The sequence below is a fragment of the Stegostoma tigrinum genome, chromosome 1 (assembly GCF_030684315.1).
Source record: "Stegostoma tigrinum isolate sSteTig4 chromosome 1, sSteTig4.hap1, whole genome shotgun sequence".
Taxonomy (NCBI): Eukaryota; Metazoa; Chordata; class Chondrichthyes; order Orectolobiformes; family Stegostomatidae; genus Stegostoma; species Stegostoma tigrinum.
In genome coordinates, this window is record NC_081354.1 from 104,529,695 (window position 1) to 104,550,484 (window position 20,790).

General features: G+C 39.0%; 1 protein-coding gene across 3 annotated transcripts in view; it reads left to right on the forward strand.

The window, feature by feature from the left end:
- Positions 1–20,790, forward strand: part of atp10d (ATPase phospholipid transporting 10D) — a 218,236-nt gene that overhangs the window by 135,279 nt on the left and 62,167 nt on the right. For 2 of the 3 annotated variants that reach the window (XM_059647631.1, XM_059647625.1), the window contains 7 exons: positions 830–961; positions 4,021–4,148; positions 7,535–7,787; positions 10,407–10,642; positions 11,086–11,274; positions 12,924–12,938; positions 14,850–15,471. In XM_059647631.1, the coding sequence (XP_059503614.1) occupies positions 830–961; positions 4,021–4,148; positions 7,535–7,787; positions 10,407–10,642; positions 11,086–11,274; positions 12,924–12,938; positions 14,850–15,471 (1,575 nt within the window). The remainder of the gene's footprint in view (positions 1–829; positions 962–4,020; positions 4,149–7,534; positions 7,788–10,406; positions 10,643–11,085; positions 11,275–12,923; positions 12,939–14,849; positions 15,472–20,790) is intronic. The other variant, XM_048544369.2, reaches the window with a different exon arrangement.

Sequence of the window (20,790 nt, forward strand, 5' to 3'; positions counted from 1 at the left end):
ATGAAAATATCTACAAGATTCAGATACATTTGTTATTTTAGGAGAAATAATGATAATGGTGTGTAGTAATGTCACTAGGCCAGTAATAGAGAGGCCTTGGGCCAACGCTCTAGGGACATGAGTTCAGTTCATCACTGCACCTGGTGAAATTTAAATTCAGTTCAGATGAGCTAATGTAGCACAGTGGTAGTGTCCCTGTTTCTGAGTCATATGTTGTTCCAACTGTTCCATAGGTGTGCCATAACATATATGAGGAAGTTGATTGAAAGTATCATTATATGCTGTGTTTGATGTTAGTTTCAGTAATGGCAAGCAATTTCTCTTTATCCACAGTATTATTCAGATGGAGGTTCAGAATTAAAAGTGAAATCAATGTGATGTCAGAAATTATACCTATAGTGTGAAAGGTTTTATGAGCTCATGACAATATAAATATATAGCTGCTAGTGCTGCTTTGGAAATCAAATAATCTAGTTGGTTCAAGGAGCCCAGTTTCTCATTATTATACCTGTTTTATATTGTTTAATTCTATTAATTAAAGAGAATGCTCAGATCCATTTTAATTTAACGGTAATAAAGTGTGGAGTTGGATGAACACAGCAGGCCAAGCAGCATCTTAGGAGCACATAACTGACGTTTCAGGCCTAGACCCTTCATCAGAAACGGAAACATGAGCTTTTGTGCTCCTGAGATGCTGCTTGGCCTGCTGTGTTCATCCAGCTCCACACTTTCTTATCTCGGATTCTCCAGCATCTGCAGTTTCCATTATCTCTAATGTAACAGTAACGTTGGATTTGTGGGTGATCATTATTATTTATTTCTAAACCAGGACATGAAACCAAAGCCATGATGAATAACAGTGGCCCTCGCTACAAGCGCAGCAAACTTGAAAGAAGGCTTAATACAGATGTTCTTTGGTGTGTGGTCCTACTATTCATGATGTGTCTAACTGGAGCATTTGGTAAGTGGCCAAAGTATGGAAGAAAGATATCTAGTTTGACAATGCTATGTTAAGTATGTCAGCCTTTGGGGTTGTTGACTTGCTTGCCAAGCTGGCTTGTTCTCGTTCAGACATTTCACCACCATGCTAGGTGACATCATCAGTGGAGCCTCCGATGAAGTGATGTTATTCTACTCTGCTTGTAATTTATACTGTCTAATCCATTATGGTGAGTACTGTCATTTCTGGTTTTGATCTGTATGCATTTGTACATGGAGCCCGATTCTATGTTTGTTGATTGAAGTATGGGTGGAGACCCGTGTCTCTAGGAATTCCAGTGCATGTCTATGTTTGATAAATCGATGGCCTTCATTGTGTGAATGATCCGATAATAAGGAGAGTTAGTCGTGCCACTTTGCTGCTAGCTGATGTTCATGTATTCTGATAGTTAGTTTCCTTCCTGTCTGTCCGATGTAAAGTTTGTGGCAGTCGTTGTTTGGTATTTTGTAAATCACGTTCGTTCTGCATGTTGTAGGCATGAGGGCTTCAATCCCTGTAAGTGATTGCCGTAGAGTGGCTGTGGGCTTGTGGGCCACAATGATTCCCAGTGATCTTAGGGGTCTTGTTGATAGTTCCAATATGTTCTTGATGTAGGGCAGTGTGGCTTGTGTGTTAGATCATACTGTGTCCTCCTGTTGTTGTTTGTTTTATCGGCATTGGTGGATGAAGTTGCGGGGATATACATTTAAAGCAAGGATCTTGTATAAATATTCTTCCTCTTTCCTGTCTGGTCCTGAAGTGTTGAAGTGTGTCCTGGCCTGTTTTAATAGTGTCCTAATGCAGCTTTGTTTGTGTCTGCCTTTGTGAGAAATTGCACAACAATCCTCTATCAATCTCAAAAAAATATCCTTGTTGAAGTGTGAAGTGCTAATTCACTATAAATTTTTCAATTCGCTTATGGCGTAGTTTGAACAGTGCGAATTATCACTTAGACAAATCCATGTTCTTATTAAACTAGAATGCACCTACAGCTATCATATATCTTAGACTTAAGCTATGAGATTCCGTTTGTACTTGAAAAGAGAGAAAATCCATCATCTTTAAAGTTGATATGCTATCAGATCACAACGGTCATGGGAGTAATTTAAAAGTAGATTACGGAATTGTCACAGCATGGGAAGCGATCACTTAGCCCACCGTGTTTGTGCCAGCTCTCAGAATGAGCAACCATTGAGTGAATATGGGTAGGTAAGGGTGTGGAAGTAGAAGTTAATGGTCTTGGTAATGGTTCTGCTATAGTTTTAAAACCCAACTCAGGATTAAGCAAGAATGCATCACAAAACTCTTTGTACAAAGTTTGTTTTTGTTTTGAGTTAACAACTTGAATTTTTTACAAATATTGTTCAGATGACGTGAGCACCGCTGACTAGGCTGGCATTTATTATTCTTCCCTAATTGCTGTGCGTCTGAGTAAATTCTTCGGTCATTTTCTGAGGACAGTGAAGAGTTAGCCATGTTGTTGTGGGTCTGGAGTCGCATGTAAGCCAGACTGGGTAAAGGCAGCAGCCTTTCTTCTTTAGAACACATTAACGAGCTAGTTGGATTTTTATGAAGAATATAGTCGTTACGTGTTCACCATTAGATTAGCTTTTTATTCCAGATTTTTATTTAATTCAAATTTCACCACCTGCCATGGTGGAATTTTAAATTATATCCACAGAACATTACCGCGGGTTCTGGATCACAGGTCCACTGACGTTACCACTCCACCACTGCAGATAGTTTGCAGGCACATAATCTTAACCTTTGGCTTTAGTTGAACACAGAAAACTTTTTCATGTGTTCTGCTTTAATGTTCTTAATTATAGTTGTTTGGCAGTACAGATAAAGGAAGATACATTTTGTTGAAGGTTTCTAACTTGTGCTCATCAGGACAATTTGAAAGAACACTTCTTTGTTGGAGACAAATAATGCATACATGTATAACACCTGTTTCAACTCAAACAGGTGACAGCAATCATTGGTTCATTTCTCAGAGTAGTGCCATGACCAATGAGAGTCAACTGGTTTAAAACTGTTTACATTTGTCAGAATAGATGTAGTTTTTTTACTGGTTTAATCTATTTTTCGAATCAACCTGCTCAAAGATGTTATTACATACCTCTGGAGCAGGTGGGACTTGAGCCTGAGTCTCTCGGTCCAGAGGTAGCTATATTACCAGTGCACCACAGGAACCCTTCATGTTACTGGTTTAAAAGTGGTACCCTTCTAATTACTTTCCCATTGATGTTAATTACATCAATTCACACATCATTACATTTTATCTACCATGACAATTGCTACCGCATAGCATTTTTCAACTCAATGTCTGGTCAGTTAACATACTTGATTTTTCTTTTCAGCTGAACCTTATATAACAATATACATCCTTGTCACAGAGATAGTAAGAACTGCAGGAAGGATCCTGACCCGAAATGTCAACTTTCCTGCTCCTCTGATGCTGCCTGGCCTGCTGTGTTCATCCGGCTCTTCACTGTGTTATCTCTACATTAACCCCATTATCTCTGATACTATTTTAACCAGTTCCCATTATCTCTCTCTACATCCTTGTCTTTTTAGCATGGTTCTCAACACTTATCTACAGAGGCTTGACAATGTTACTTTTCTCATCCTGTGAGTGTCCTTCTTTTGCTGAGAGCAAGATATCATCTACAAACCTGGAATGCAATACCGTTTATGAATGTATTCTAAATAATGTGAATTGCATAAGCCTGTTTACTAATCTTTGAGAAAGTCTCTTCATCATGGTTACTCAATTCAAATTTCTACCAATGGTCTAATTTCCTTGTTTCCTATGGCATCATTTATGTAATTGATTTACCTTGGATTTTGATAGACTTTTCTGTCCTATTCAGGGATAATCCAGGCCATAATGAGATGTGCAATTCTCACATCTTGTTGATCAGAAAATTACAAAATATAATTCCTTTTCCCTTGTGCAATTTTTAAAAGAAATATTGAGAATAATGCAATTTAATATCATAGAAGTCTAACCTTAATTACTTTTATTTTATGATTAGGTCATGGAATTTGGTTAAGTAGCTATTTGCACTTCCCTACTTTTAATGTCCCACAGCCAGATGGAGAACATACCCCTCCAGCTTTGGCAGCATTCTATATGTTCTGGACCATGATCATTTTACTACAGGTAAGGAGGATTTAATTTATGTTGTTCCAGGTCTGACCCTACTGGAAGTTTGAGCACTTCATAAATACAAGAAAAGCCTCATTTGGATGTTCGTCTTCTAAGTTTAGAGCATTATGCTCAAACCAACTTGAGTATTGTTAATGGCAAGGAACTGAGGACTTTCTTTTTCAACCCAAAATATATTTGAGTAAAATACGGGCAAATTCAGAAATGGATTGATACAGTACTGAACATTGACCAATTTCCTTAGTAATTGTACTGCCATTGATATTGCATTGACTGCAATCACTCAGGGTAGAACTGGTGCAAAACTGGGACTGATTTTCTGAAGAAGGTTCCTGACCCGCAATGTCAGCTTTCCTGCTCTTCTGATGCTGCCCGGCCTGCTGTGCTTCTCCAGCTCCACACTGTGTTATATCTAAACTGAGACTTTCCTGGTTCTTGGTGGGACACCAACTCAACTGAGTCACTGACTGTGATGACTCAAATGCGCTTTTAACAAGTAATGCTGCTAATGTGATTGATTTGGTATTCATGAGCCTCCAAAAGATATTTGCAAATTTTAAAACCTTCCTGCCTGTCCAAGTCTAGGTCATAATAATGCTACAAATATGATTGATGTTGTATTCGTGAACCTCCAAAATATATTTGATAAAGTGAAACATATAAGGTTTCTAATCAAAATTAGAATCCTTGGAATAAAAGAGATGGGTTAGTATGGTGATGAAGTTGACCAAGTAATAAGAAGCGTAAAGTCATTGTGAGTATTTCTTGGACTTAAGAGAGGTATAGAGTCAGGTCTTATGGCATTGGTGTTGTTTTACTCTATGCATTATAATGACCTAGACCTGGACATACAGGATGGTTTTAGAATTTGTAGGTGACACAAAGCTTGGAAATGTTATGAACTGAGGTGTCTAGTGCAAAATTTCAAGAGTTTGGAATGACAGACATTTTACAGGTAACATTTTTAATGTAGATGCATGTGAAGTTGATTTATTTTAGTAGAAAACAAAGGAAAACAGCATAAAATAAAAAGTGCAAGTCTAAACAGGTGTAAGAGCAGAACAGCCACACGTATACATGCACAAATCATTGGAGTGGGCAGAGCAGATTGAGAAAATGATTAATATAAAGTCATTTTATTAAAAGGGGTGTAGAGTGCATAAGAAACTTTTGTAACCCTATATAAAATATTGATTTGATTTAACTTTTCTGGAATATTATGCCCAGCTCTGGGCAGCATAATTTTGGAAGGATGTGAGAGAATACGAAAAAGATTCATGAAAATACTTCCATAAAGAAGAATAGATTGGAAAAATTACAGAATCGTCACAAAACAGAAGGAGGCCATTTGGCCCATTACTCCTCTACCAGTCCTATTAACTAGTACCAATTTCCTGTCTTTTCCCCATATCCCCGCACACCATTTTTATCGAAGTAATTAAGTACCGATTTGGAATTCTCAATTGAACCTGCATCCGCTACATTTCTAGGCAATGCATTTCACACTCTGTCTGCTCAATGTGTCAAGTTTTTTGTTTACTCCTTGCTTCGGTTGCACATTAAATCTCTGTGGCAATGTTATTTTTACTCGTATAAGCTGGAACAGCTTCTCCCTATGTACTCTATCCAGCCCATTCATAAATTTGAAAACGTCTTTCAAATCTCATTTCAACTACCTGCTATCCAAGGAGATCAATCCCAAATCCTTTGATTGGTTTGTATAAGATTATGGGGGACGTGGTGGGGTGGATAGAAAATACCTGTTCCCCTGAGTTGAAGGGTCAATTACAAGGGGCCATAATTTTAAGCTGAAAGTTAGGAGGTTTACAGGGATTGAGGAAAAGCTTTCTCACCCATAGGGTGCAGGGAATTTGAAATGTGCCATTTGGAAAGATATTTGAAGTGGGAAATCTCACAACCTTTAAAAAGTACTTGGATGAGCACTTGAAATCCTGTAATATTCAAGGTTATGGACAAAGTGCTGGAAAGTAGAAGTACTATAGATGTAGAGTAGTTTTTTTGTTGGTGTAGACTCAATGGGCCAAAGATCATCTTCTGTACTGTATAATTCTAAACTTCAGTCTGTCCTCTGAACTGAAATTTCTTACTCCTGAAACCATTCTTCTGCACTCTTTCCAGTGTATGTGGTACCCACAATTGTACACAATGCTCCAATTGAGATAGAACAAGAGTCTTGTACAAGTTGAATTTAACCTCCTTGCTTTGCACTTTATGCCCCGACTGATAAAGATGAGAACACTGTATGCTTTATTAACTGTTCTCTCAGGCTGTCCTGCCACCTTCAAAGATCTATACACCCAGGTACATCTGCTCCTGCACCCGCTTTAGAATTGTGCAATTCTACATTGTCCTCAGAGTTACAGTTCTTACAAGTTTAGTGTCATCTGCAAACTTAGAAATTGTTCCCTGTGCACCAAGATCCAGATCATTGATATATATTAGGAAAGATAGATGTCCCAATTCAGACTTGTGGGGAACTCCAGTACAAAGCTTGTTCCAGCATGAGTAACATCTAATGGCCAACACTCGGGAGCTATTTACCTTGGAGAAGTTAAAGTTAAGAGGTGATTTGGTGGAGGTGTTCAAAATCATGAGAGGTCTAGACATAGTGCACAGGGAGTAATTATCTCCATTGACATTGTGCACTTGAAGACATTGATATAAGATGATTGGCAAAAGAAGCAGTGCAGACACAAGGAAATTCTTTTTTTACAGAGCAGCTAGGATGTGAAGTGCACTACCTGCAACTTGGCCGAGGCAGTGTCAATTGGGGCCTTCAGAAGAAAATTAGATGATAATATGAAACAAATTGCAGGCTATGTAGAAAAGGCAGGGTGCAGAATGAGCAGAATTTCAGAGGCCTTACGGAAAACCAGTCTCAATACAAGGGCCAAGTGGTCTTTGGTGCAATAACTATTCCATGATGTGTTTCTAATTCTGATAAAACTTTTTAAAAGAAAACAAGTCTTTTATCAGTATATTTTCTGCCACTTTAGAAACAACTAATGTAGAAACCACAAATACCTCATATAAAGTATGTGGTATGGAAAGGAAAGCATACCCCACAGTGTCTAGGAAAATCATCAGTGAATTTACTACAGTTGCATTAATTGAATAGCCAGGGGAACAAGGTTGGTGTGAGGGATGGGGGGTGAGCGCGGTGACCAGCTTTTTATTGGAAGACGAAGGATTTTGAAATGTACAATGCATAATTTTTTTGTGTGTTGTGTTTAGCGTTATGAATTCACAAAGGTCCAAAGTGCATTTTTGCAGTCTGTTTCACATATTCTGAAAAAAGTGACATGGATAACATCAAATTTGCGAACTAAAACTCAACCATGCTGGCTGTTTTTTTTAAGGTATTGATCCCAATTTCCTTGTATGTGTCCATTGAAATTGTCAAGCTGGGCCAAATACTACTACTCCAGAGTGACGTTGATTTGTATGATGAAAACACGAATTCTACCATTCAGTGTCGGGCATTGAACATCACTGAAGACCTGGGGCAGATTGAATACCTATTTTCAGATAAAACTGGAACACTTACAGAGAACAAAATGGTTTTCTGCAGGTGCAACATTGCTGGGATTGAGTATTTTCATGAAGAAAATGGTATGTTTGTATTTTGTTTACAATCTAGGGATTTCGTTCACAAAATGTGATTATTTTACTGGCTTTTGAAGGTACTTAAATATTCACATGGACTGCCTCACCGTTTGAAGTTATCCAGTCAGTCATGGATACACTGACTAAGAAGATTTGATGTATTTTTTCTCAAGTGGCTTAGCTCAACCCACTCAGCCATTTATGTAGAAAACATTTTCATTGGTTTTAAAGCATCCGAAGGTAATCAAAGGTGTTTCACAGATGTAACCTCTTTCTTATTGCAGAAGAGAGCTTAAAATATGGGGTTTATTTAATAAACTCTTTGCTTTATAATTTTATACTGTTCTATTTAATGGAATGGGATTTGCATAGCAAATATAGATTTTCTTAAATTATATGGAAATATTAATTTTTCATGCTAACTTCCTTTTAAAATCAGAAACTTGTTATGGTTGCTTTATTTTGTTTGTTTTCATATGTACCAGTTAGGACTGTTGATTTGCTCAGGTGTTTATGTTATATGCACAAAAAGAAGCCGCTCCAGTCAATAGTAATGATCATAGAATCCCTACAGTGTGAAAGCAGGCCGTTAATCCCATCAAGCCCATGTAGACCCTCCAAAGAGCATCCCACTCAGACCAACCCACCTCTGCTCCCACCCTATCCCTGTACTCCTGCATCTCCCTCAGGTAACCTAGCCTGCACATCCCTTGACACTATGGGCAGTTGATCATGGCCAATACATTTAACCTGCACATCTTTGTGGGAGTAAACAGGACCACCCAGAGGAAACCCATGGAGACACGGGGAGAATGTGCAAACTCCACACAGTCACCCAAGGGTGGAATTGAATCCGGGTCCCTGGCATTGTAAAGCAGCAGTGCCAACCACTGAGAGCCCCGTACTGCTGTAGCAAAGGCAAAGTTTCAATGATCATATGAACAATAGAATTAACATTAGGAAACCAGTATGTTTTCATTGCTGTGAGATAGGGTGCATGAAAACAATTATTGGAACTGGAATGGTAAACTGATGGCAGTAGTAGGAGTCTTTTGGGAAGTTTCAGAAAATGTTATAATAGAAGGATGGAAAATAAGGGTCATGGTCCAATTGAAACATGAGTCAAAATACACTGAAGCTGGGAATTTGAGTCAGCCGTCTTCCCTAAGAGAACTCCAGAAGAGCTGATGAGGAGATTGAAAGTCACTGGCTGGGTATTGAAACATGTTTGCACTTAAAAGAACCCGTGCGTGCTGGTGATTGTTTGCTGCAGCTGAGAGGGCTGGTGAAGGAACTCCATAAGCAATATTTACATGGTGCAGCCAGGAAGTACTCAACCTCCAAGAAATCTAGTACCACAGAGTGAAACTATGCAAAATCTGGAATTGTGCCCATGAATAGGGACTGGAGTGTTCTTTATTCATTCACAGGATGACCAGGCAGCATTTATTGCCCATCCCTAATTGTCCAGAGGGCATTGCTGTGGATCTAGAGTAACATGTACGCCAGACCAGGTGAGGATGGCAGTTTCTGTCCCTAAAGCACATTAGTGAACTAGATGTTTTTTTTTCCTGACAATCAGCAATGGATTCATAGTCATCCTTAAATTCTTAATTCCAGATATTTTTATTGAATTCAAATTCCACCATCTGCTATGGCAGGATTCGAACCTGAGTGCCCAGAACATTCTCTGTGTCTCTGGATTAACAGTCCAGCGATAATACCCACTCGGCCATTGCCTTCTGTCGACAGGATTCCAGTGGAAGTCAATATCAGGGGAAGGGATTAAACAATAATGAACAGTCATTAAGGCAATCCATGCATGACTGTAGGTTTTAAGGGAGAATGAAAGCTAGATCGTTGAAAGTTAAGAAATGACATTGCATGTGAAGGAAGCAAAAATACAATGAGTTATGGTGACTTGTTAGTGTCAGTCTGATGATTGTTGATGAGGAGTCACTGGGATCTGTCTGAACTACATATTCTATTTGATACGTTTTGAGGGCTGATTGACCATAGTTCATCAATTTACATTTGTCAGAGTACAAGATGTGTGGATTTAACTTTTACATTCTAATTTTATACAGTGAAGTATAGTTCAAAACCACGGAGTCTTGTGATTTTATTCCCTTACTAACTGCGTGAGGTCTCAAACTTTCTCTGTTTTAAACATAAGGAAAATTATTGACCCCAACAAAATCATAATTTAATCGCCTCTTCAGGGATTTAACAGAATGCTTAGTGTGGAAACGGGCCGTTTGGCCCAACAAATCCACACCGATTCTCCAAAGAGCATGCCACCCTGACTCACCCCACACCCTATCCCTGTAACCCTGCACTTCCCATGGCGAAACCTTCTAACCTACACATCTCTGGACATTATGGGGTCCATGGCAGAAAAGCATCATTTTGTGCTCGTATATACTGAATATGTGTTTAAAAACACTTTTTTTGTGCATCATGCCTTTTGAAAGGTTTAAATGGGACATTTGTAAGGAATGTTTGAAATGTACTGCGAGATTTTTGATCAGTGCTTTTTGTCTGAGGAGAACACTGGAATGTTTGAGTCATTGCACTTCAACCCTTTATATTCATCATGATTTTTGTCTTTCATCTGCCCAATAGCAAAAAGGCTGGAGTTCTATCAGGATTTTAATTCTGAAGATTTATGTAACATTTCTGAGGAACCTATTTGTAGGTGTCACCATTCGAACAGCTGCAGATCGCTACCAATAGTGGGAAGCCATAGCTCATTGAATTTCTTGACTGCTAAATGCTCAACATTGACTAAGAAAGATGTATATGAGGATAAACATGAAACAATTTCACATTCACGTCAAGTGGCATTCAGCACCTCAATCGTGAGTACATCCACTGTGTGTTGTTCCTTTTAATTATACAGTCATATAATTAATATTTCCATTTTAGTTTCTTCCTAACTTTGCTACAAAGGTAGATGGACAGTGAAACCTCTCAGTTAACATTTCTCACTCTTGCTCCATCTTCCTCAGTTTAATACATTATCCAAATTTATAGGCTAGCAAAGCTGCAACAGACATGTGATCAGTATGTTTCTTTGAGTACCTTTCATTTTTGGAAAGGCCTTTCCTTCAGAAATAAAGAAACTTAAATGCTAGTGTAACATAAAACTATTAGAATTGTACCTTAACATAAATTACCATTTCTTTCTCCTTTGTTGTCTGTACACACGTTTCCAGTCTGCCTCCCCCAATTTCTGTCTCCTCACTCTCTCTATACTGCAGATCTTAACAAATTCTTTGCCTAATAATGTTCCGATTTGCAGGAGAGAGATGTTGCACCAGATTCTCAGCTTCTAAGGAAATTAGAACTAATCATGTCCCAGCCGCTATATTTATCGGATAAGGCAGAAAATGTGCCTTGCCTGGAATACACTTATATTCTGGACTTCTTCCTTGCCTTAGCCATCTGTAACACAGTTGTGGTGTCATCCCTGAACCAGCCACGACAGCGGGTAAGGTCAACAGTTGTCCAAAGTTTGATTTGTTTAATTAAAGTTTTCTTAAAACTCTGAAATACGGATTTAAATTGTGATATGACTGATGGATGAAACTCTATTTGATTTATATGAGTTCTATGTGAAATTAGTAGGTATAGTTTCAATCTCTTTAGTGAGTGTCAGCTCAATGCAAAGCTGCCTCAAATGTAATATTTTTTCTTAAACTGAGATCACCTTCAAAATCTCTGGCGTTATTGCTGAAGGAAGTTGCATACTGTCTCCATTGCAATGGAGACGAGGTGATGAGGTTGAGCTTATTTGACAAGGGGAGGCCTGAGAAACGAAGAATGAACCTTCTTTTAGACACAAGGTCCGAAAATGAAAAATTCCTTTCTATCTGGCGTCCTTTATCTGTGTAAACTATGAAAAATATTATTCAATATGTATTTTTCCTCAGTCAACTTGTCTCCTCTAGCTTATGATTCTTCAAGCAAAATAGTAGCACCGATCAGATGTTCATAAGTGTTGTGATAATTTATTATTAAAATACCTTCCTTCAAGTAAATAAATATTGTATTGATTACACTGCCTTAGCTTAATGTTGGTTGATGTTAAAAAGAAAATGTATGTAGTCTCACTGAAAAATTTTGAAATAATGATTAAATAAGATGGATAAGGGCAGGGACAGAGACAAACTTAGATGTGAGTTCACATATAGATTTGCAGTCTCGAGGTCCTTCTAATGTGAAAAAAATTAATGTCTAAAATTGCTTAGATTATGCTATTACAGATTATAAAGGCAACACATTGCGATGATTAAAAACTGAAAACTGCAGATGCTGTAAATCAAGAGCAAAAACAAAGTTGCTGGAACAGCTCAGCAGGTCTGGCAGCATCTGTGTAGAAAAAAATATCAGAGCCAATGTTTCGGAGCTGGTGACCCTAACCTCAGAACTCAATTGGACAGAACTTCCTCAGTTCTGAGGAAGGGTCACCAGACCCAAAACGTTAATCCTGATTTTTACTTCACATTGCGATAATTATTGTTTTAACAGAGCTTGAAAAGGAAAATACAGTAAAGCTTAATTAAATGTGTTGGTGGCCCCCAATATAGTTTTGTACATTAAAGAGGACTATTCTTTAAAGCTGAGATGTTAACTGGTGAAATCTGCTTGTGCTTTTTGTACTTAAATATCCATTGTTAAGAGTGGTATTCTCCTGGAGCCTTGGCCAATTTGTCTTCTTTAATCTATGCCACAAAAAAAATCAGCTGGCAGTTCAACTTATTGCTATTCATGGGACCCTACCATGCAAAAAGTGATTCTTGGGTTTGTCCACATGATAGTAACCATGTAATAGAATCAATTTATTGGGAAATACTTTGGCAAATTAAGAGAAGTCAGTAAGTTCTTTAAACTGTTTTATAGTTACTTAATTAGATTTCCAAGTTTGGAGTTTCTATTAATAGGTGGATTGGTAAATGTTTTTGAGATTTCTTGACTTCCTGCAGTGGCATAGTTCGGGCTGCTTTCAAAATAGGTACAATAAGTGCAATGAATTTCAGTTGATCTTAGTTTTCCAATTTTACCTGCTCTTAAGGCTATACCCATTAGATTGCTACTGATTGATAATAATGTTTTCATTTTGTATTCCTGCTGTCAAAGATGGGGCAAAAAGAGGTATGGTAATTTATCTATATGTTAAGTAAACTTAGAAATTGGTCCAATCAGTTCAGCTCATAAGGGAAATGTTTAAATATGTTAGATTTTTGAAGAATCACAGACCTTAGGGTGAAGATACACCCTTATTGGTTGGGAGGGAGTTCCAGGATTTTGACTGGCAACAGTGAAGGAGCAGTAATATATTTCTATGTCAGGAAAATGTGCCAGTTGAAGGCGAACTTGGAGGAAGTGGTATTTTCATGTATTGCTGTCCTTGTTCTGCTTGGTTGTAGCAGTTGCTGATTTGGGTAATATTAAATTTCTTACAATGTGCTGCGAGCTAACATCAGTCATAACTTCACCCGGGATCACATTAATTTCTTATGGTCCTTCTGATTAGGGAACAACTCTGAAGGAAATTTAAAATATGCACTTGAGACTTCAGATTCATGATAATGAAAGTACAAAAATCACAACATTATTAAATGTATAGATTATTTTTCTAAGTTTTTATATAAATGCAGCAATTACGTGTGTGATCAAAAGTAATGATAATCAGTGAACTAATTTTTTCAGAAAAAAGTGGCATTCAAGAATGCCAAGTTTCAACAGGAGCAACAGTTTGTGCATTAACAAAGGGTCCTGATTGGTTGGCAAGTAGACTCTAGCCTCTAATACCATGGAGAAATCACCAAGAAGCCATAGTTTGCACATTAAATTCAAATTTAAACTCAAACCTTTTTGAGGTCAGTGGGGAAGTAGCACAAGGAAAAGATTCAGTCTACGCCTCCTTGGTACAGATCGGCCATTTGAGAGATTAAAAATGTAGTTGAGACTACTGGTTGTCTGAGAAAGGTTTGGAGGAGGGACAAGTGAGCAGCGAGAACAAGAGATTGAAGTTATCAATATTTTAAAGTGGGGATTCAAAACTATTGTTATTGAATAATTTGAGAAGGATTATAAGCAAACCTTTAAAACACTGTCCTTGATTGAGCCTTCAATTCCAACACAATTGTTTTAGACTAAATAAAAAAAGTTCAAAAGAATTGCAGATGCTGGAAATCAGCAATAAAACCAAAACAAAATTGTTTTAGATTTTTGTAACACCATTAAATAATGTTGGCATCTTATTTTACAGTTCAAGTGATGACTCATTGAAAACATGTTGATTACGCTGACCTACTAATGTGATCTGTACTGTGATGTTGTGATTATGTTAATATTGAATTTTCCCTTGGGCTCTTCCAGACGTCTATCTGAGACACAATTTGTGCACCTGTACATTCATTCATGGTGCATCAATTTGGTTTTCTGGAATAAAGTCCCAAGTAGATCTCATTGAACATAGATTACTGTTTGCACATCACAACACAACACAAGTTGGCTTTAAGAGATAACACAGTTTGGAGCTGTAGGAACACAGCAAGCCAGGCAGCATCAGAGGAGCAGGAAAGCTGATGTTTCGGGTTGGGATCCTTCTTCGGATATGGGCCCGTTCTTGACCTGAAATGTCAGCTTTCCTGCTCTTCTGATGCTGCCTGGCCTGCTGTGTTCCTCCAGCTCCATACTGTGTTATCTCTGACTTCCAGCATCAGCAATTCTTACTATCTGTGCACAAGCTGGCTTCATCTGTTGATTGGAGCAGAGTTGCATTGTAAGCCAATAATGGTCAATTCAATTTTAGAAAAAGTTGTAAAAACAGAGGTAGTTCTCTAGGCAGTTGCAAATGAGTCATTGATTCTTAATTTGTAATGAATTGATTATGTGAAAGAACAAAATGTTAATGATCCCTTATCCTCCTTCACTGTATCAAACGTTATTTTTAAAAAGTACTAATCATTCGCTGTTGGAATAAAGTAATTTTTTGTATTCATGTGAAGGTAGAAAAGCTTATTTATTTAATTACAATTTATTTTTATGTCAATAAAGGTCAGAATACCTTCAGTCAGCAATACTCCAAGCAAGTCGCTGGAAGAGATAAAGCAAATGTTTCATAGATTTTCAGTGTCTAGTGCAAGCCCGTCATCTCTTTCAAGTGGAAAATATTCATCTGCAGAAAGTCCAAGTACTTTTACTGACAGACTGCTGAATCGAGTGAAGCCGGCTTCTTCACCCAATGCACTCCAAAAAAAAAAGGAAGAATCTGTCGGATTAACTAAGAAAGTTAAATCCACTAGTGGCCCCTCTGAAACTAATGAAAATGTGCAAAATGTGTCAAAAGAGCTTGATGAAACTGCAGACAGTTCACCTGCAGGTCAGGGCACCTCTGCAGAAGAATTGCGTTATGAAGCTGAGAGTCCGGATGAAGCTGCGTTAGTACATGCGGCTCGGGCCTATAAATGCACTTTAATATCTAAGACCTGCAATCAAGTCACTGTGGAACTTAACAAAATAGGACAATTGCATTTTCAACTCTTGCATATCTTACCATTTGACTCAATTCGAAAGAGAATGTCTGTGGTAGTCCGACATCCACTGACTAATAAAGTGGTTGTTTATACAAAAGGTGCTGATTCAGTAATGATGGATCTTTTGGATGTCTCTGCCAAAGGTATGTAGAGTCTTACTGTACTAGCATTTGTCTGTCCTTGAAATATTTCCAGCCTCCTCAAACTAGAGAAACATCCTGCCTGTCTAGCCCTGTTAGAATTTTACAAAAGTTTAATCAGATTTGAATTATCTATTGTCAAGTGTATTCTATGTAGAAATACAGTGTGATGTGTGTACCTTCACTGTACATGCATGGCACCATTCACATTCGCTTAGAATAAACTGAGAAAAAAAAGATGACTTAAGAGAGTCCAACTTTCCTTTCACTCCGGGCTTTCCAGTCCATGCCATGTCATTACCTCACCAGCACACCCTTGATCTGCCACCATCGCTCTGGTACACGCTCAATCCACCACACGCATTCAGCTCCCACCACGAGGTTCCCAGTCGCGACCCAGCTCTTAATAATCATTCTTCTAAACTCCAGTGAATACAGTTCCAGTTAAACCAAACTCTCCACATATGACAGTCCTGAAATCACCCATATGGGTCTAGGGAACCTTCACTGCACTCCCTCTATTGCAAGTATATCCTGTCTTAGGTAGGGTGAGCAGTATGTTAAAATCGAAAGTAAAAATATTTGGAAAAATATATGGAGGAGTCTCTTCGTCATTTCTTATCCCCCTTTGGGGCGGCACGGTGGTTCACTGGTTAGCACTGCAGCCTCACAGCTCCAGGGACAAGGTTCAATTCCAGCCTCAGGTGACTGCCTGTGTGGAGTTTGCACATTCTCCCCGTGTCTGCATAGGTTTCCTCCGGGTGCTCCAGTTTCCTCCCACAGTCCAAAGATGTGCAGGCTAGGTGGATTGGCCATGCTAAATTGTCCGTAGCATTCAGGGGTATGTGGGTTATAGGGGTATGGGCCTGGGCGGGATGTTTTCAAGGGGCGGTGTGGACTTGTTGGGCCGAAGGGCCTGTTTCCACATGGTACGGAATCTAATCTAATCTAATCTAATCTGTGCACGATTATCCAAACAAAAAGAATTTAGCAAGTAATCAGACTGAGCTGTGACTCTCTGCATCAAATTTTCCACCTCAGTTACAGATGGATGCTTATTAGAGGTATAACATCTGTTATTACAAATTGGCTGAAAGGAATGCGAAGAAACATCGTGAACTGGGCTAAGTTTTTGATTGGTAAATCTTTAGACAAATAGATAAGAAAGAGTCAAATAAATATTTGATGAAATATAAAGCAAGTCCACGGTGGAAATATGTATGTGAGGAGGCTATTATTCCATTTGTGTAAAAAGTAAACATAGCCAAGAATTGAACTAAGATGCGGTATTGAGCTAAAAGTAATGGTTTTCACAAATGCCTACCTAAGTGGAAATCCAGCAGAGTGGGAGAGCTATAAAATGCTATAAAGGGATATACCTAAAGTAATATGAGGTGCAAAAAGGGAATATAAAAGGAATTGTTAAGTGATATATTAGGAAAATGAGCATGTTAAAGAGTCCATTAATGACAGGTGCAGATGAGACTTATGGACAATAGGAAATAGCAGTCTCGTCAAATACATGCTTTGCATTTGTTTTCACAAGGAAGGAAGAGAATAAAATACTAGCTGTTCAAGGGCAACTAAAAATATGTTAAGGTAAGGAAGCTAGTGGATTTAACGTAAATCTGTTTAAAAATCTGGAAATAGAAAATCTAATGAAACCTGAAATGGACATATGTCCAGGATTTTTTTCCAGCCAGAGTATGAAATGAAGTAGTTGAAGATGTTACATATGTATTACTCGCAATTTTCCAAAGCTCATTATGTTCAGGAAATTTACCTTTACATTGCAAAATGTCAATATCACTCCATTAGTTTAAAAAAATGGGAGGGAGGGGAGAAGAAACCAGCAAAAAATGAGCTTGTCAGTTTAACATCACCTGCAAAGCCAGTACTACTACTCCATCCTCAGTTGTCCTTGTAAAAGTTGTCACTGCCATCCTCATACCACTGATTTACCCACAATGTTGTAAGGGAGACAGTATCAAAGTAGTGACTCAGTGATAGTGAAAAAATGCTGATGTAGCTCCGCATCAAGATGGTGCATGACTTTCGAGGTAGTTTGGAAATGTTAGTCTTTCCATGCACCCACTGCCCTTATTCTTCTAGAAGTTTGGATGGAGCTGTCTAAGGAGCCTCGACAAGTTACTGATTTCTTGAAGACAGTACATGCTGCTAACACAGTCCGTTGGTGATCAGGGAAGTATTCAAGGTGGCTGATGGGGTGTCAGTCAAAGGGGGTGGATGATAGCTAGAGCTTCTTGAATCTTGTTTGAGCTGAGGCATGGCTCAGTAATTAGCACTGCTGCCTCAGCACTAGGGATCCGGGTTTGATTGCACCCTCGGGCAACTGTCACTGGAGTTCTTCCAGGGGCTCCAATTTCCTTCCACAGTCCAAAGATATGCATGCTGGGTGGATTGGCCATGCTAAATTGCCCCTAGTGTTCAGGGATGTGTAAATTAGGTGGGTTATAAGGGGATGGGTCTGGGTGGGATGCTCTGAGGATCAGTGTGGACTTGTTGGGCCGAAGGGCCTGTTTCCACACTGTAGGGATTCAATTCAATGATTCTGTCCTGCTTAAGATGGTTTTTGCTTGGTATATTTATGGTGTGAATCTATTTCACAATGTCATCTTTAGCCCGAATGTTGTCCAGGTCTTGCTACAAGTGGGAAGGAACTGCTTCGTTATTTGATTTGGGAATAGTAATCAGTATTATGAGCAACTGGTAATTTTATGCAGATGCAAAGACCCAATTCCGTTGTGGGGCTCAGGAGAGGAAATTGTTCTTGATTTGACCTAGCTCTGCTGTAATCCCATCAATTGTTTTGTGAGAGAAAGAGTGGAATGTCACTGGCTGTGTATCACTGTTTTTGAATGATGTGCTTGCCATAACTTAATAGCCGGAGGAATGAAAAGTGCAGAAAGTAATGGCACCAGGCATACCTAAAAATGAGATGCCAAACAGGTGAAGCTATCAAACAAGATTACTTGCTTGACAAATAACAAAAGCAGCAAATGATGCACAGAATTAAGCAATCTAAGTGCTGCAATCTTCCCACATCTAGTTGTGAATGGTGGTGGACAATCAAACAAGTCATTAGAGGAGGAGGCTCCACAATACCCACTTTCTCAATGCTGGAGAACCCAGCATTTTACTGCAGAAGATAAGGCTGAAGCATTTGCAATAACCTTCAGCCAGACTTGCCAAGTGGTTGATTGATCTTGGCCTCCTCCTGAGGTGTCCATTATCAGCCCGTCTTCAGCCAGTTCAGCTTCATTCCACATGATTTCAAGAAACTTTAGAGGCATTGGATACTGCAATGAGTATGGGACCTAACAACATCCCGGCAATAGTACTGAAGGTTTGTGCTCCAGAACATGCTGCACTCCTAGCCAAACTGTTTCAATGCAGCTACAGCACTGAAATTCACGTGACAATGTGGAAAACTGTCCAGCTATGTCCTGTACATTAAGAAGTAGGACAAATCCAATCTGGCCAACTATCGCCCCATGACTCACTCTCAGTCATCAGTGCCAGTGTCCCAGAAATCTAAAGCCCTCCCTCCTGCATCATCTCTCCAGCCATGCATTCACCTGGATTAACTGGCTTTTTCTATACATATTAGCATGTGGCACCAGAAGTAGTACAGAGATTACTACCTTTTAAATCCTGTTTTGCTTTTAATCTACTTCCTAGCTCCCTAAATTTTGAATACTTTGGGAGAGATTACTGCTTTCCCCTGCACAGTAATCTCCCCAACGGTATCCAAAATGGTACATTTGTTAGAAAGAGGGACGGCCACAGCGGACTCCTGCACCTCCTGCCTTTCTCTGCTGTGCACAGTGGTCCCCCATATTATGGACCAGACCAAACCCCCTCAAAATATGTTAAGACAGCCTAGACAAACAAAAGAAAGAGCTAACGTAACATAATTCTATTGGAAAAGTTAACAGAATAATAGATTATTTAACTACTAAGCAGCAACTGTTCCAATACAGTAACATCCCATAATCAAATCCCTGGCAAAGGAAAATTCAATAAATATATCTCACGTACAATTATTGATTCCATGAAGGAAGAACATCAAGAGAAGGGTGTGTGTGTGTGTGTGTGTGTGTGTGTGTGAGTGAGCGAGTGTGTGTGAGCGAGAGAGAACTCAAGTGTTTTGCTGTAGCAGGGAGAAATGTATAGCAGCTTCCATATGCCAACAGCTACTGAAAATTAAACTAAAATCCTGGTTCTGTGGGAGATTGACCACACTCCTTCATGCTCTTCAAGTGTTGTAACTTATAAGAAAAAGCCCTAAGGCATGTAAAGCTGTTTACTTCATTGGCTGGGAACAGACTGCTCAGCACCTCTGTCTCAACCTATTTTCATAGAAAATAAAACTACAACAGAGGGCGCCTCATAAAGCTGTAGTATCACCGCATCTCACCCCTTAAAAAAACACCATCAACATACAAAGATGGCTTCATTTTTAAAAAGTTTAAAGCTTCATGCTACTAGTACAGTACAATACATATACATTACATTGACTTTAAGCATGCAAACATTCACTACTACAGTCCATTTCAGTCTCTTTTTTTTCCACCACCGAACACCTTCATCTTCTTTCATCACAGTCGCAACAATGCGTTTGGCACTTATGTTCTCTCATCCTGCCACATGTGTAATTTTCAAATTGAATAGCTGCAATATTAAGCTGCGTCTAAGTAGTCTGGAAATTTTGTCCTTAACCTTTGAAAGTTTTTGGAAGAATTTATGATCAGTATACACAATTGTCTCAGATACATTGCTAGCAATATAAATGTTGAAACGTTGCAACGTCAGCACCAAACTCAAGGTCTTTTTCTCAATGATGGAATATTTCTGTTGATGAATGTTCAGTTTTTTGGCAAAATGCCCAATAGGCCTTTTTATCCTCTGGTCGTTAATGGGGTGAGGGTTCTGGAATAAATAGGGAGAGAGGGGGAGGCAGACCGAAGATGGAGAGAAGATAGGTGGAGAGGAGAGTATAGGTGGGGAGGTAGGAAGGGGATAGGTCAGTCCAGGGAAGATGGACAGGTCAAGGAGGTGGGATGAGGTTAGTAGGTAGGAGATGGAGGTGCGGCTTGGGGTGGGAGGAAGGGATGGGTGAGAGGAAGAACAGGTTAGGGAGGCAGAGACAGGTTGGACAGTTGACCAAACCTGTTCAGTATCCATTTTACCCGCTCACCGCCAATCCCTTGTGACTTCATCTTCTGCATTGACCTGCCATGAGGGACCTTGTCAAAGGCTTTACTAATGTCCATGCAAACAATACCTGACCTCGTTAAT